At 33.4% G+C, this 14,806-nt stretch overlaps 1 protein-coding gene across 3 annotated transcripts; it reads left to right on the top strand.

Annotated features, from left to right (window-relative positions):
• The first annotated feature begins 3,061 nt into the window (after nt 1-3,061).
• Nucleotides 3,062-14,570, top strand: LOC148311302 (interleukin enhancer-binding factor 2 homolog). Of its 3 annotated transcripts, XM_088256825.1 has the most exons (10): nt 3,070-3,222; nt 9,006-9,078; nt 9,798-9,967; nt 10,087-10,200; nt 10,290-10,421; nt 10,514-10,666; nt 11,835-11,927; nt 12,022-12,164; nt 12,275-12,465; nt 12,823-14,570. In XM_088256825.1, the coding sequence occupies exons 2-10, from the start codon at nt 9,063-9,065 to the stop codon at nt 12,978-12,980; spliced, it is 1,170 nt and encodes a 389-aa protein (XP_088112951.1). In that variant the 5' UTR covers nt 3,070-3,222; nt 9,006-9,062; the 3' UTR covers nt 12,981-14,570. The 3 variants fall into 3 exon arrangements, with proteins under 3 accessions (XP_088112955.1, XP_088112951.1, XP_088112954.1); XM_088256828.1 differs by lacking the exon at nt 9,798-9,967 and having other exon boundaries at nt 3,156-3,222; XM_088256829.1 differs by lacking the exons at nt 9,006-9,078; nt 9,798-9,967 and having other exon boundaries at nt 3,062-3,222.
• Nucleotides 14,571-14,806: the final 236 nt, after the last annotated feature.

Raw genomic sequence — 14,806 nt, 5'->3', positions numbered from 1 at the left:
TTTTGCCGAGATATAGTACATTTTCTGGGCATTCCGAAAACATGTACAACTGAAAATTGACGATTTTTGATTTATGACGTTCTTGAAAGGAGTGAGCGATGTATCATTTACATTTGATGGCTCTCTTTATGATATATTTTACTTTAAAACTAACGATTTTAAACAAAGTTTTTGTAAGATAGGTTTTTAGTTATTGTTAATTTGGTTACTTTTTCATATTTTTATAAGTGATCTCTTTATATGTGTAAACAGGTATTTTTTCTAAATAAAATCATGCTGAACTGTACATTTTGAGAAGTTCACTCCTTGTAAATAGAGGAATACTATCATCTGAACAGTATTAGTCTCACGGGAGTATGGACAATCATATCCGCACAAATAATTTGAATGATATCAAATTTCTCCTTAAAATAGGAGTTGCAGTGACATCTTTGGACTTTTCCTGAAAGTTTCAAACAATTATCAGCAATATCAAAAATATCTATTAAATTTGAATAACTTACGCATGTATTTTGGTTTTAAACCATTGGTTGTTAATCTATGAAATGTAAATAAATACAACTGGTAAGCAAACTTACTCCTTGTTGTAGAGTCAGCAAGATTGGTGAAGAGAAAAAGCGTTTAATTTTAATACTTATAAATACAAATAAAAGTCCATTTATAGAACAAAAGTAACATAAATATTAGATCTTAACGGAAGGAATGAAGTTTCTAACCTGAGGCTTTATTATAAAAATGTTACATTATATTAGTAAATAAGAAAAGTACATGTTCTCAAATTCTGAAAATAAAGCTTTTTAAACAAATGTGTTTTATTTTACTGTTGATTATTGGAAATTGTTAAACACAAGAGTGATACAAATTCAATTTAATACTTATATAATATAATGTTTAATTTTAATACTTACATATACAAATAAAAGTCAATTTATAGAACAAAAGTAACATAAATACTAGATCTTAACGGAAGGAATGAAGTTTCTAACCTGAGGCTTTAAAATGTTACATTATATTAGAAAATAAGAAAAGTTCATGTTCTCAAACTCTGAAAATAAAGTTTTTTAAAGAAATGTGTTTTATTTTACTGTTAATTATTGGAAATTGTTAAAAACAAGAGTGATACAAATTCAATTTAATACTTATATAATATAATATTATATTTAATACTTATATTTACAAATAAAAGTCAATTTATAGAACAAATAGAACAAAAGTAACATAAATACTAGATCCTAACGGAAGGAATGAAGTTTCTAACCTGAAGCTTTATTATAAAAATGTTACATTATATTAGAAAATAAGAAATGTTCATGTACTCAAACTCTGAAAATAAATCTTTTTAACCATCTGCGTTTTATTTTACTGTTAATTTATTGCGAATTGTTAAACACAAGAGTGATACATATTCAAAACTCCTGCGAGATACTCGCTTTACATATCTAGGGTAACAAAACAATAGGGATGGAGGGTGCGTAGCAAATGTAACACATAGAATAAGTGTGGGTGGATCAAGTTCCCAACCTCGATGAGAACCTTTTGTGACCCATTTATTTAAAGAGAAAATCTACCAAACAATTGTCAGATCCGCACTCCTCTATGGTTCTGAATGCTGGACGATGTTTAACATGTATGTTTATATATATATATATATATATATAAAACCCTTATCCGCACCCGAATGGTGCATAGGGCACTGTGTCACATAAACGCAGTGTTATCTTGATCGTTTTACACATGAAGGAAAGGTGACCTCCAGAACGGAGCTGAGCGTGCTGACCAATACACTACGGAGGCATACAAAATACATGTGTATATATCGCTCACTCCTTTCAAGAACGTCATAAATCAAAATACTTGATTTTTCAGGAGAACGATTTTAATGTTTAAAAATATAACACAATGTATTAAAAATAAATATAAAGCCACTTATTGAACTTTTTACCGTGCAACAGATCTTTTTAGGTAAGACCTGAAGGTTTTTTCTACATTTGAAAAATATTTAATTTATTTATAACAATAATTAAACAATACATTTACTTCAAAATGCAAAAACAACATTTTCTGCCCTGTAGCGGGTAAATATTAAGTTAAAAATATGCCTCTTTTGCTGGGATATAGTACATTTTTTGGGCATTCCGAAAACATGCACATCTGAAAATTGACGATTTTTGATTTATGACGTTCTTGAAAGGAGTGAGCGATATATATATCGTCGAACTGGATATAGCGAGATCTCGGATATAACGAAGAAACATCCGTTGATATTCTGGTTAATGATTTTCTCCATATATATTCACGGTAATAATGAGTAACTTCTCGGCTATGGCTAGCAAAAAGAAAACAGTTTTTTTAAAGTTTTCATTAGTTGTTCGATGAATTAGACTTTTGTATAATGTTGCATAACTAAATTCAGAAATCAGATTTTTTTGTTGTGCGGAAGATATTTGAAACACTTCAAAAGGTGCTCACAAATTATGTTACACAGTTTTTTGGTTAAATCGCGGTCTTTCTGGGATAGTAGCCCAAAGAGTCCTGGTAGCCAAAAGGATATTCTCACTATTTACACACAAAAAATAGCCTACGCAAAATAAATCAGCTGATTATTACACTCAACAGCCTTATAAAGACAAAAAAGAAGAAGAAACTCAAATATCACGCTTGATACAGACGGAGCCGGAATGTACATAGTGGCTGTAAATTGTTCTGTATTGTCTCTGGTCCATCACGTTCATGTATGAATTTTGGGATGAAGAGGAATACTAATTGATTAATTTTACACCGCCCTTTCACATTAATGACACGAATGTCAACACGAAATCACCCGGCGTGATTTTGTGTTGACGTTCGTGTCATAAATGTGAAAGAGCGGTGTAATATTAACTAATTAGTAGTCCTCGTAATCTCAAAATTCATACGTGAACGAGATAGACCAGAGATAATACAGAAAAAATCTACAGCCGCCATATGCATTCTGGCTCCGTCTGTAGCAGCCATTAGGATATCCCCTCTCCTGTATTACAACCAATCACTGATGTATGGTTCGCGTTTCGCCAATCAAAACAATTCAACAGGTACCTGTTTGAAATACCGGCGCAGCTTGTTGCTCTCGCTGCGATAGGATTGTGTTTATTGATTTTCTGTTGATTTTTCTGGCGAGCCACCAGCACTTTTCGCCGGCAGCTCGCCTAGGGATCGTCGTATTGTATCACCTCTCGCCAAACAGTAAGTAATTTATCAATTTTTCATATTTCGTTTACGGGAATTCTTGCTCGCATAGTAATTTACGGCAATTAATGTTATTCCTCATTTTCCGCTGCTTAATGACATTTTTAGCAAATATACTTCGTCCATACTGTACATAAATCATACTGCACACAGTCTCGTTTTTCACTAAACCTCTTTTAAGCTCATAATCTGATTTTAGCCACGATTCTTTTCCCAAACGATGTTTTTAAGGTTATGTAAAGTTTGTCCGATAACACAATATTACGCATTATTTGGAAGTACTTCGCGCGAAATTTGAGAGATGGATGCTGAATATTAATACTGTGACATTTAGATTTTAGCGTTATAAGGAAACTTTTCGGCTAAGTTACAATTCTCTTTGATCGGAACCCGAGTATTCCCATATATTAACAATCCCAATGAATTGTAGATATATTTAGACAATCAGCGATGGCGAGCCTTACGTTGAGAACATCCAATATTTTATGTTTGCAGTCTGGAACAAAAAAATATATTTCATCAGGTTAACATTACGTTTTGGTTTTATTTTTCCTGATTTTAGCTTTTCCCAAGATTTCGTGCATCCTCGGGGTAGCTCGCGCATGCGCTCACGAGTATGGTAGGCAACCCCGTGTTTTTTTGACGAATGAAGCGTACTGCTGGCCTAGTTCTAATAACACAAATAAGTTTTAAGATTTAATACTGAAGTTTGGGCATTTACAGGGCTTATGGTCCGTGAATTACCTTAACCCTTTCCGGTCCCTCAAAATTAGAAAAAAATCTAGGTAGACAGTTACATTCCAATTGGAAAAAAAATCTTGTCCTCTGCTCCACATACTGTTGTAATAGATACGATTGACAAAAATGTAAGCTTGGAATTTAAATAAAAAATACTAACGATGAAAAAAATGTCGAATAACATCTGACATGGGACCTAAGAGCAAAAAATCGATGTCGAATGAGATTCGACATTGGACCAGTAAGGGTTAAAACTAGTACCACATAACGTTTACAATTCTGCCCATCCATATTGCCTGGATTTTTCAAAGTGGTACATAAGTACCTTATGGCGTTTTTTCGACTGATTTTGTACGTCAGTTGAAGGTAACTCTACAGTAAAGTACATCTTGGCATAGTGCTCTCCTTCTAACCCTTATACGCACCCAATGGTGCATAGGGCACTGCATCATATAGAAGTAGTGTTATCTTGATCGTTAAATACACGAAGGTGATCAGTCTTCCGCTTCAGGCACCAATCCAGGTTCACATTAAATAATATTAGACTGAAAAATTAATAATATTTATTTTGACCCTCTTGGGAATCGAACCCGGGACTTCCAGCATGGTAGCCTAGCGCGCTAACCCCTACGCTACGGAGGCGGACCACTGCACTATATAGTGCACTGGCTAATTTAATACAAAATGTGTTTTATTTTTATCTCCTGTATTTTTATTTCTATGGAATGTTTAGTTTTACTTCGTATCTTTTTAAATTTGCAATTCAATTGATATGTGGTATTAAAGGTGACGCGATAAGGCGGTCAGTAAGAGATATGTATACCTTTAACTTGTTTATTTTAACATAGTCAGCTCTGTTGTTCTATTCTTATCCTGATAACCTTATTTTCTCTGTACTTTTTAAATGGCAAAAGATAAGATAGCTTGCAGCTACGTACAGAATGAATGCTGCTTGATTGTAGAAAATTGAACATAAATGCATTCCAAATAACCATTTCGTTGGTGGGTATGTATTTATAAATTCGTCTTGTTTGGAAAAGTTTAGCAAAGAAAACGAAGGTTGCAGAAAATGGGCAGAGCGTGAACAATGCCAATAAATGTTATTTCACTCCCGAATGCGAATGCAAATTCAGAATGGATAAATTTCACGATGTGTGATTATTGGCTTATAAATTAATATGAAAAATCACAAGACTATATCGCTAACATTCTTATTGAAATCTGTAGAGAAGTAAGTGAAATATTAGGATTTAAACTTTTTTTAAAGGTATTTGAATAAAACGAAAAATTTCCGTCATCGAACGTTTTATGACGTCATGTTGTTTATTATCTATGGTTTATAGAGCTGTAATAGTAGTGTGGATTGTTTGTTTACCACTACACTACCATTTGTGTTATACAAATATGAGAGGAGGGGGGGGGGGGAGGGTGGACCATAGGCATCAACAAATAGAGCCGCTAATAATTTAGCAATGTTACCAATATTAATATAAGGCCATCTTTTCTGTGACGTCATTCATTACCAACTTAGGAAAACAACGTATTTACGAATGCGAATTTTCCAAAAGAAAATGGTGAATGAAAATATTGATTGTATCGGCTGTTATAAACACAAAACGAGTCTAATACAATCCTTTATAGGGTGAGTATGTTAAATTATGTATTCCTCCCGTCTGAAAATGATCCATTATATCATATTATTTCGCCGGCGACATAAGGACTCAAAAAATGCTCAAAACAAAAATTTCGTAAAATTTCTGGGAAACAAATCATTTTTAAAATATTCTTTCCTCATGTCCGAGAAGCTCTTTGACGATTGATATTCGAAAGTCTCAAATTTAAACTTAGTTTTACTATTATTTTTTTACTCCAAAAAATACGATCTGCGATGTCGACGTGACGCGAAATTGGAAAAAGTGCTCTTTTTTTAGTCTTTTGCTCGATTGCATTTAGCGTGTCAAACGACAAAAAAACTTCGAATCGAAAAATGTAACGGAAAAAACGGTTTTTGGGCTCGAAAATCAAACACCGATGTTTGGAAACGCCGAAAAGGCGGTCTATAAAAAAATGCCCCCCGGCACGTACTGAAAACTTGAAAAACATACGGAATGGGGAAGTCGGCTTTGAATGGTCATTGGTGGTTATTCACATATTTTTTGCTCGTTATGAGAGGTTCCACTGTATTTTATTTTCGTTCGATGGAACATCATGATATTTTAAAAAACGAAATTTAAATTTCTAATATATTATTAGATTAAAACCAATATTTTTAGCTTTTCCACTTTTTTTTTATTTGACCAGCGACCGGGTTTCGTCGTTACCGACATCATCAGACTGGTCTGTTACCAGTCTGATGTCAGTGGTTACCAGTCTGATGATGTCGGTAACGACGAAACCCGGTCGCTGGTCAAATAAAAAAAAAAGTGGAAAAGCTAAAAATATTGGTTTTAATCTAATAATATATTTAAAAATGCAATTCCATCACGAAGTGTCAGTGGATAATATAAATCTATTTAAATTTCTGTCTAAAATAATATGGCCGCCACCAGATATGGTGGTTTAAAAATATTTTCCGACTTTAAATAAGCGACATGCGTTTGTAGAATTGAAAAAATAGTAGTTATGAAATGAAGAATGAACTTTTGTTAATCGGATGCGTGAACCTGCGTCACTAATATGTCAGGATTGATAAGATGTATAAGGGTCCGTTTTACATTACGCTTTTAGGTAGAGATACGTAACCTTGAAAGTATGTTAGCTGAAAAATAAAGGTGACTGGGAAGTTTAGAATTCTCTCAATGCTTATGCAACACACATTTAAACTTTGATTTTTTAAAATTATTATTCTTTATTATTATTATTTTGTTTGTAAATAAAAATAAGACTTGTCACTGGCAGAAACATCCTCTAACTGAGTGACTGGCAAATAAAAATAAATAAATAACATACATCTGGTGCCCTGGAATAACTCTATAAATAATAATTATGATGGCCAATTTCGAGAAAGGTGAATAATTAGACCCCATAAACCGTCAACCCATTAGTCTTACAACTATCATCATAAAAAATCATTATCAAAGCTAAGCTTTGTTGCTTTTTTGAAAATATAGTGTAGCATAAATAAATGTAATGACACTAAAGACAGGAAAGTTTTTTCTACCCATTTGGTCGATTGATGCTTAAGAATGGGCAGGGTATTTTTACCTTCTGCGCCGGCCTTCCATTCTAAATGTTTCTATATGAATATTTAATGTACCACAAGGGTCACAATCCTCAGTAATGAGGAAAAAGATGGAACAGAGATATGAATATTATGTACCAATCTCTTTGTTAAGATCTTAACCATATGTACACAATTATCAATTCCCGTCGCCGATGTTCCGCAGGCGTAAAAAACGCCCGTCCTTCGAGTGCAAACATAAAATAGCCTTCTAGTGCGACAATAACAGAAACAATTTTAGATTAGTTAACAATAGGAAGTCTCAGATTGTAAAATAAGATAAGTAATTTATATGTAGAGTATGTATTGTAACTGTACTAAACTATTGTTGTTTATTGTACTGTAAAGGAGGGGGGTCCACAGAGTGAACCACGGCAAGACATAATGATATACAGTTTATTATGTACTGTGCTTCTTTCTTGACGATTAGTGTACAATTTTCCTTGTGGGCCCTACTTAGTGGCTTGTAGAACTTAAGATCTTACTAGTACAGGTATGCAATACTCCTGCCATTGCTGCTGTGTATAATTTATATTAAAAAATATGTAGTTTGATTTGAAGGGGTATAACTTGTTTTAAAAGTGTAAAATTTATAGTAAAGGTATATACAGTCGAACTTGGTTATTACGAGCACAGTTATAGCGAGATCTCGGATATGGCGAGGAAACATTAGTTGACATTCTGGTTTACGATTTTCTCCATATATTTATTCACGGTTATAACAAGCAACTTCTCGGCTATAGCGAGCAAAAAGAGATTGTCTTTTTTTTCAAATTTTGTAAATATTTTAATGTTTTAAAACATTTTCGACCTCATGAAATAAAATCCTATTACCAGGCAATTAGACCATTATCCTCAGGATCGGATTACGTTATGACTCTAATTACTAAATTGGTGTTGTCACCTACAATAAAAGAAAAGTGATTCACCGTTATGGGTTTGAATTGCATATTGCAAATTGTAAACTTTGTCATGTTTGTAAGGACCTTCTTTATTACAATATATAACTTATTTTATAGTTATTGAACGTCATGCTTGTTTTGGGGATTTTTAAGATAGTTTTTATATTTTGTATGTTCTATGGCTACTATGGATATTGCATAATAAACATTACGAGGGGGGGGAATGTCTGATCAATTCTAGAGCAGGTCAGTCAAAAACAATCCCTCTAATTATCAACATATCTACTAATAAGAAAGTGTCTCGTGAAAAGGCGGAAAATATTCTTGAAATAGAACATGGTGCGAAAAATATTGAAGTGTATAAAAAGTTTTCGTCATTCTCAGTGTCAATATTGTATTTTTATCTGCATTTAAAAATATATCATGTGAAAGGTATGTTTAAAAAAATATACAATTTAAATAAAAAAACCTATTCTCGGATATAACGAGGAACGGTTATAATGAGCAAATTCAGTTGGTCCCTTCATCCTCGTTATAACAGAGTTTGACTGTAATTTGTATTTAAAGTGTATGATGATTTAGATTGAATTTTTTTAAGAATAGGCAGTATTATAACTAATGTTATGGAGAGTGCTTTTGGCTGCCACACATGAGGTTTCTCCATAATATTAATCCAATATTATAAAATATGTTCCTTGATCTGGAAAAATACAGGTAGGCATTTGAGTATGCAAGTTGTAATGGCACATTGCAGTAGTGGAAGAATTATACTGTATTATGTTTATTTTTGGAGATGCTTAGGAAAGAAAGACAATGTGTTACTTTTGAAAAGACCACCTTTATGGTTGGAACTAAGGCTCAATTTTTCAAAAGGACTCGTGATATTTCCTTGTTTAATGTGATTAACATTTTTCTTTTAGTTTATTGACGAAGCTTCGTCGAAAAAAGCCAACGCTTCTAACATCAAGAACATCTTCATGCAACGTTACTTAGGTTGGTTCCCGTTCTCATATGTCTCAAATATTTTAAGGCGCAAAACGTCCTGTATATTTTTATGTCAATATGTAAAGGAAATTGCCAAAGTGAAAATGGAAACATCTCTTCTCTTGGTCACCTTATATTGGGTGATAAATGGACTCGTTTTTCTATAAAAATATCACTTGGCATCTGCCTACCATAGTGTGGGAAAACCTACAGGTGGTCTAATACTTATATTCTTAAATGTTCTTTAACACCCCAAAATTCTACCGCAGTCAAATGCAACCACAACTGTTTTTTTTTTTTTTAATATAAAAAGATTAATTATTAGTTTCCTAAGAAAATTTTCCCTGCCATTATTATGTACAAGGATTTTAAGCATATTCAGTTTATATATCTTAAAAATTATCACTCAAGTTATTGATATTTGCAATTTAGAATGATGGCAGGGTAACTGAAATTATGTCTGTTTTCTCAATAAACAAAATGATTTTTTATGGGGCAGCAGGGGGGCGCAACATAATTTCCATTGGAAGAGATGGTTAACCTAAAGAATAATCTCCAACTTTTATTAAAAAATTAAATAAAATCTATTTCTTAAATCTGGAGTATCTACCGCAATTGTGACATGTTATAAATTTAATTGGTTAGGACTGCTTGAAATGGCTGAAGTTGATAGATAACATTATTCTCGCTAATAGTTGGAGCTTGAATCTATACTTTCCCCTCCTTAGGGATGGGGCGAGGACAGAGGCGGGGGCGTGGAGGAATGAGAAGGGGGTTTAATATGAACCGTCAATTCGTCCCTCGACCCACAGAATGTCGTCCGGCATTCGACCTCGCCTTGTGCCAATCCTCCTTTCCGAGGGCTCGACCTATGCCCGAAGATACCGAATTTACTGAGGTAAAATTTAATTCAGGATGAAAATGTCAATCTTTTACTTTTATCGCAAAATGTGAAGTTGATGCATTTGCAGGAGTTGTTCGGATTGTACAATACTTAAATATTGCTCTGTTTCCTAGGCATTGATGAAGAGACACGCTGAGCTGACTCCCACGCCGGAAGAACAGGCAGCGGTTCTGAATCTGGTCTCCAACATCGATGCTGTGGTTGAGAAAGTGTCCGCGGCACCATATGTATGATAAACTTTTTATTTTTTGTACAGCCATTTCTCAAATAATGTACAATTAACTATCGGAATCATGTTTTTATGTTTAATTATCAGGAACTCTTGGCGGCTCGTCATGTTGGAGCCTTTAAGCAAGGAACTATGTTGAAAGGAAAAAATGTCGCCGATATCATCTTCATTCTTAAAAGTATCCCGACTAAGGAGGCCATCTTAAAGTTGTCATCTAAGGTATGCCTCGTATACTTTTTGTACTTTATTTTTTAAATTCCGCTTTCTTTCAAAATGAACTTTGTTATTCAATTTCCTCCAATTTTTATTAGGTGACTGAAGAATTGAAAAAAAACCTTACTTTCAATAGCGAAAAGGTTAAAGTGACCACTAACAAACGAGGTTTTTGCATTGAAAACGGGGAGGCGACTGTTCGTATCTTGCTGGGGACTGCGAGCCCGAACCTGAAGTGGCCGGATTCTGATGTAAGGTCTAACTGCTCACATTATTATAAATGATAATATACACAATTAATGAGTCCAGCGTTCAAAATATACTTATTTTATGATAGTATCCTTTGTAAGATGATTTTTTGATAATAAAGCGTTTTTTTTTAAGCGAACATAGAAGTCAACAGCTCAAAATATCTGTGCAATGTTATTTTTAGTTTGTTTTTTTTTTAAACTGATAGACATAATTTAATTGAGATACAGGGTAAGTCATGAATATAATGAGGTAAGATTGCTGTTTTTTTTTTATACATACGAACACATTAACCAAATAATTAATAAGATTCATATATATTTTTTGTAGTTTTTGAAAATTTTCATAACATTAACAATAAAATAAAATTCTTTTGGCAATATAAAAAGTTTGTGTCTAAATCTTTGTACACAAATACTAGATTCCATCCCCAAGGAATTTTTACCAAGATATATTAAGATGTCTCAAAAGAGACAAAGCAATTAAAAAGATAATATAGCTGTCTGCAGACCTGGGTGACTTGTTACCAGCTAACTTAAGTGATCGCTTTATTACACTTGTATTACGTTCACCATTCTGGCCCTGCGGTTGTGGATCAGTGGAATAGATGTTAAAATATTTGGCAGAATGGTGAACATTAAATCACTTAAACCACCCGGAGACAGGTTGCTTTGTTCTGTTTAGATAATGTTTTCTTTCAAATACTTCCATAAGTCTAGCATTCTGTTTTGTAGGAATGCAACCTTCACCAATATTGAGGAACTGCTCGTCTTTCATGTAAATGTTTTTTTACTTAATAATATAAAACACTTTTTTCCCTCAAATTATAGATTTTGCTTTATTCTGTTTCTCAATTGATTATTTTGATTAATGTTTGAAATTTTTGCGCTTTCGCTGTGTTTTTATACATTTTAAAATTGTTTTTATGTTGCATTCATTTGAAATGGCGATAGCGTTTTCCGGGCTTATTATGCCGTGTATTATAGGCACATCTCAGTGATGTTTTTGAGAACATTGCGGTACATTAGTATGGGGGATAATGCTGCAGCGCGGTTCGAAACCTCAACATTAAGTACCAATTACTTGGCTGGAAAACCCAGAAAAATATGTATTGGCATCTGATCTGTTTCTGGTGTTCCGTTACTTATTTGTGATGCTCCTTGTTTTTAGATTCACCTGCCCCATAAAATTGTACAAGGGCACACCATGGCTATTCGCCACGCCTTGTGGTTTGAAGCTAATGTTAAAAATTCTACCATCAAGGTTTGTATGACTCTTTCAAAGTAAACATTCTATCATTTGACCGATCTAGAAACATTAATGAAATAATAATTAATTTGATTTGTTTTCCCTTCAGATGCTGATTCGTCTCTTGAAAGACATGTGCTCTCGCTATGCTGGGCTTTCCGCCATCAAGCCGTGGCTCTTGGACAACCTGGCTCACCACTCCATCATGAGCAATCCCTCTTCGCAAGCGTTGCCGCTAAACCTTGCATTCAGGTACATATAATGCACAACATAAGGTCAAATTTTAACAACATTACTGAATACTAACATGTGTGCATATTGTTCTTATGGCAATGTTTTTGTAATAATTAATATTTCACCAGACGTGCCATTCAGCTTCTGAGCTCCGGGATATATCTGCCCGGGACCGGAGGGACTCTGCAGCGCAGAAACATTCAGTCCTCCCTGTCCCTTAAGGAGATGGACGAGATCACCCTGACTGCGCAGACTTTGCTCCGTTTGCTGTCCCGTGGGGGCTATCCCTACATGTTGGGTCTCGAAGACTTTGAGCAAGGTAGTCACCCTTCTTGAAAAATTTATTATTTTTCCATACTTTATAATGCAACCAGCAATAAAGTGTAAAGTACTATATATTCAATGTATCAAATCATCTTCTACCTTGTAGGGCCTGGTATGTTACATTCAAACTTAGAAATCCTCAAGTGATCAAAAGTCCTTAACCCTTTCCAATGCCAAAATGAAATATAATTGGAATTTATGAAATAAATTTTGGGACAAACAGATGAATGACAAGTGGAATTTCAATAAGAAATGGGGGATATATATCTGTAGTGACACATCTGTGGTATATGTTAAAGACTTGTGCCCCTCTTCCCTTTACCATAGAAATAATTGTTGCATTTTATTCCAGGGAAAGATATCGCTCGCGAAATAACAGTCTGGGATGGAGTGGTCGTCTCTCCTTTGACTCCAGCTTATGGATGCCCGGAAATTGAAGTGAATGCTGACAACCTCGAGGATACACCCATGGATTGCGATGAGGATCCCATACCTGGAACATCTTCTTAAGTACTGAGTCATTTGTTTTAACAGGCTGTGTTGAATCACAAAGTCAATTTTAATGTTACATAATTTAATTACATTTTACTACCAGATTGAATATATTTTTATTATTGAATTTTTTTTAACAAGATGTCATTTATAATGTCATTGACTGACTATCAATTTTTTTCTTATTTTTAAATATGTTGACTTCTTTGCACACTATCTTTTATCAATTAATAGTACTTATTCAATCTCCCATAAGCTTGAAGTTCTTTAACTTTCTGACACGTGTGCCATCTAAAATCCACATGCTTTATTATTTAATACACTGTCTTTCATCAGTGAACGACATTAGTATAACAATGAGCTTCAAAAGTCGATATTTCCGAATTTCAACACATTTAAAACTGCTAATGCGACAGCGTCATTAGAGTTATTTGAGATGTGTGCAGTGGAACCCAAGTGTAAAAGTTTAAGAAAACAGTCCTTCCTTTGCGTAAATTTTTTTCCTATTCTGTAACATAAATGTCTATCGATAACCACCTCATTAAATATGTGTCTATGTATAACACCCTTTAACGACAGGGATAAATATCCATTGTAAAATTTTGGAATTTCACTATGATAGTGAGTTAAAGATATATGTGTGTAACTTGATGTATCTTATATATTTTTAAAGGGGGAACTACTTAACTTACTAAACATACTAAACACTGCCTAGATTTTTTTGCAGTTGAGCGGAATTCTGCTATCTCTTCCTATTCTATTTCAATGTTTCAAAATTTTGTTCATTTCAAAATCAGTTAGTTTTTTGTAAACATTTTAAAAATAAATGCTTGTTAAACATTACTCTTGAAAAAGTTTTCATAGTGACATGCTTCTAGGGCTGCCCGGTCGGAGTTTTAAATTTTCCGATAATCTGGAAACTATTTTTTTTCCTTAAAGTGTTTTTTTTTTAACATATTTTACCCGCGTTATATGCTGTAACTTCAAAAGTAATCCTGACGAAACTATGTGCTCTAGGACTATAGTTTGCTAAAGTGCAGTAACAGGCAAGTAAGTTCCCACCTCTGCAGCTAAGCTGTATTTAAATATAAGATTATGGACATCTGGGTAAATTCGAAACCTTAAATATTTATTTACTAAATATTACAAATGTGTGTGATAACTGTAATTGTAAGTGTTCTCATATATACAAACATATATTATTATTACGTACTATTTTTTATAATCTCTAATTTTTTACAAATATAAGATATGAATAACATTCGATTTGTACATATTCAACTCGCAGTTGGACCACGACGCAAACGACCTAGACGACATGGGTCGTGTTTAATGCTAACCATAGGTTACCCGAAGTTGAATGTGTCAATTTTAATTGTTTTATTTAGTTTATTATTAATTATATCTAGTGGATTTACATTCCAAAGAAAAAAAGATTTTCCACATTTTTTTATGTTTAGTAAGAGTAAGAATCTCAAAAAAAACTTTTGTTTTGTAATTATTTTGTTGATTTTTATGAATTTTAGGCCTTGTTATGGTCATGTTCATTAATTTAAAAATTATTATACACGTAATATCCAGTTATTTATAATAAATGTTTAAACTTCATTGGAGTTTTATTTTATATCCCTTATTAGAACATTTCCTTGTTTTTTATTAAAAATGTTGGTGCACGTGGCTGGCAGTTAACTTGATATTGACTAGTTGGGGACAAATAATAAAAAAGTTAAACTACCTATAATATTGCATAGGGTACCATATCTAGAGGTGGGTGTTTGATTACTATCATCTAAATGATCCGTTCATTAAGAACAAATCAATTGAACAATGGATCTTTTCGGTTA

The sequence above is a fragment of the Brachycentrus maculatus genome, unplaced genomic scaffold (genome assembly GCF_059751285.1).
Source record: "Brachycentrus maculatus isolate JH-2025_06_01 unplaced genomic scaffold, ASM5975128v1 h1tg000068l, whole genome shotgun sequence".
NCBI classification, from domain to species: Eukaryota; Metazoa; Arthropoda; class Insecta; order Trichoptera; family Brachycentridae; genus Brachycentrus; species Brachycentrus maculatus.
Note: the sequence above shows the minus strand (reverse complement) of the source record. Positions and strands in the feature narration are given on the sequence as shown.

What these genes read in the sequence shown, in the direction of transcription:
- LOC148311302 (XM_088256825.1), top strand. An exon ending in AAGATACCGAATTTACTGAG is followed by an intron (nt 9,968 to 10,086) that starts GTAAAATTTAAT and finishes TCTGTTTCCTAG; the next exon opens with GCATTGATGAAGAGACACGC. An exon ending in CCGCTAAACCTTGCATTCAG is followed by an intron (nt 12,165 to 12,274) that starts GTACATATAATG and finishes ATATTTCACCAG; the next exon opens with ACGTGCCATTCAGCTTCTGA.